Source organism: Hippocampus comes, unplaced genomic scaffold, assembly GCF_001891065.2.
Source record: "Hippocampus comes isolate QL1 unplaced genomic scaffold, H_comes_QL1_v1.1 C16908990, whole genome shotgun sequence".
NCBI lineage: Eukaryota > Metazoa > Chordata > Actinopteri > Syngnathiformes > Syngnathidae > Hippocampus > Hippocampus comes.
The window spans coordinates 1-1,181 of NW_017840904.1; the positions used below are offsets into that span (position 1 = coordinate 1).

General features: G+C 45.3%; 1 protein-coding gene across 1 annotated transcript; it reads right to left on the bottom strand.

Annotated features, from left to right (window-relative positions):
• Window positions 1-522: 522 nt before the first annotated feature.
• LOC109509465 (tetraspanin-10-like) lies at window positions 523-1,133 on the bottom strand (the record flags this gene model as incomplete). Its single annotated transcript, XM_019859312.1, has 1 exon — window positions 523-1,133. A coding segment is annotated over exon 1 (611 nt), but the record flags the coding sequence as incomplete, so codon positions are not given.
• Between the last annotated feature and the right edge of the window lie 48 nt (window positions 1,134-1,181).

The window sequence follows — 1,181 nt, forward strand, 5'->3', positions numbered from 1 at the left end:
GACAACCCGAAATAAAGACTAGCTAACTGCATGATAAAGTGCCAGATAATCACTGATGCAAATGAAGGCGCTCAAGGGAGTGGTGGGGCTGTTTTAGCATTAAAAAAAAGAAAAAAGTCAGGATTCCGAAACTGATTAAAACAATGCCTCTAGAATTAAGCACGACAATAATACAGTAACCCCCTAACCATCACAGGCTCCATGTTTACGGTTCCGCTATTACAGTTAATAACTCTATTTTGGTTTTAATGTTGTTTATATCGGGGGTAATTCTATTTTCAGCCACCGGATGACAGAGCTATTCATTTGAGGTGTCAATTTAAAAGAACAATATAGAACCCTTTCTACGAACAATATAGGAAGTGATTTATTACAACATAATCGAGTTTTTGTTGAAAATTACTGAATGTCATCTGCTGTAATTGTGCTTTTTACGCCTGCAGAAAGTTATGTATTTTTAGACAAATTTCTGCTTTCACTTCACAGAGTCTTGGAAGTTCAAATCCACCAAAGCCAACTCACATGTTGACCTCCCAGTCGCGATAAGTATCCGCCCCACAGCACTGCAGATTGGACTGGATCTCATCTGTGATGAACCTCAGATCCAGGTCGTCCTGGTAGCGAGCCATGGCAGCCAACATGGCTGACCGTAGGACGTTCCCGATCTCTTGTTGCACATTGTACACCACGATGATGGCCAAAACCTGCGCCGTGATGATCACCAGAAGCATTCCGGAAAACAACTTTAGCAAGAAGGTGTTTTCCCGCAAGGCGCCCACACAGCCCGTCAGGCAAAGAAACGCCAGCAGGAGGCCCAGAGTCCCCAGCAGCAGCATGGGGTCGGTGCCCATGCTTCCGATTTTCTCCTGGGTGAAGGACTCTTTGCTGATGAGGCCCCACAGCCCCACGGTGAGAAGAAGCAGGCCCAGGACGGAGAACATTAGGTTGCTCAGAACCAGGAGGTACTTGAGGAAGTAGTCGATAAAAGAATAACCATGGTTGGGGTGGATATCTTTGAATCTGGGCTCCCGTTCACCACTTGTGACCACTCGGTGAAGCTCGGTGGTTCCGTGGGGTCCCGCATCCTCCTTAGTCAAGAGAAAACACAAGAGAATATCATATATACGGTACATTGGTGTTAAAAAAATCTATCTATCTACCTATCTACCTATCTACCTACC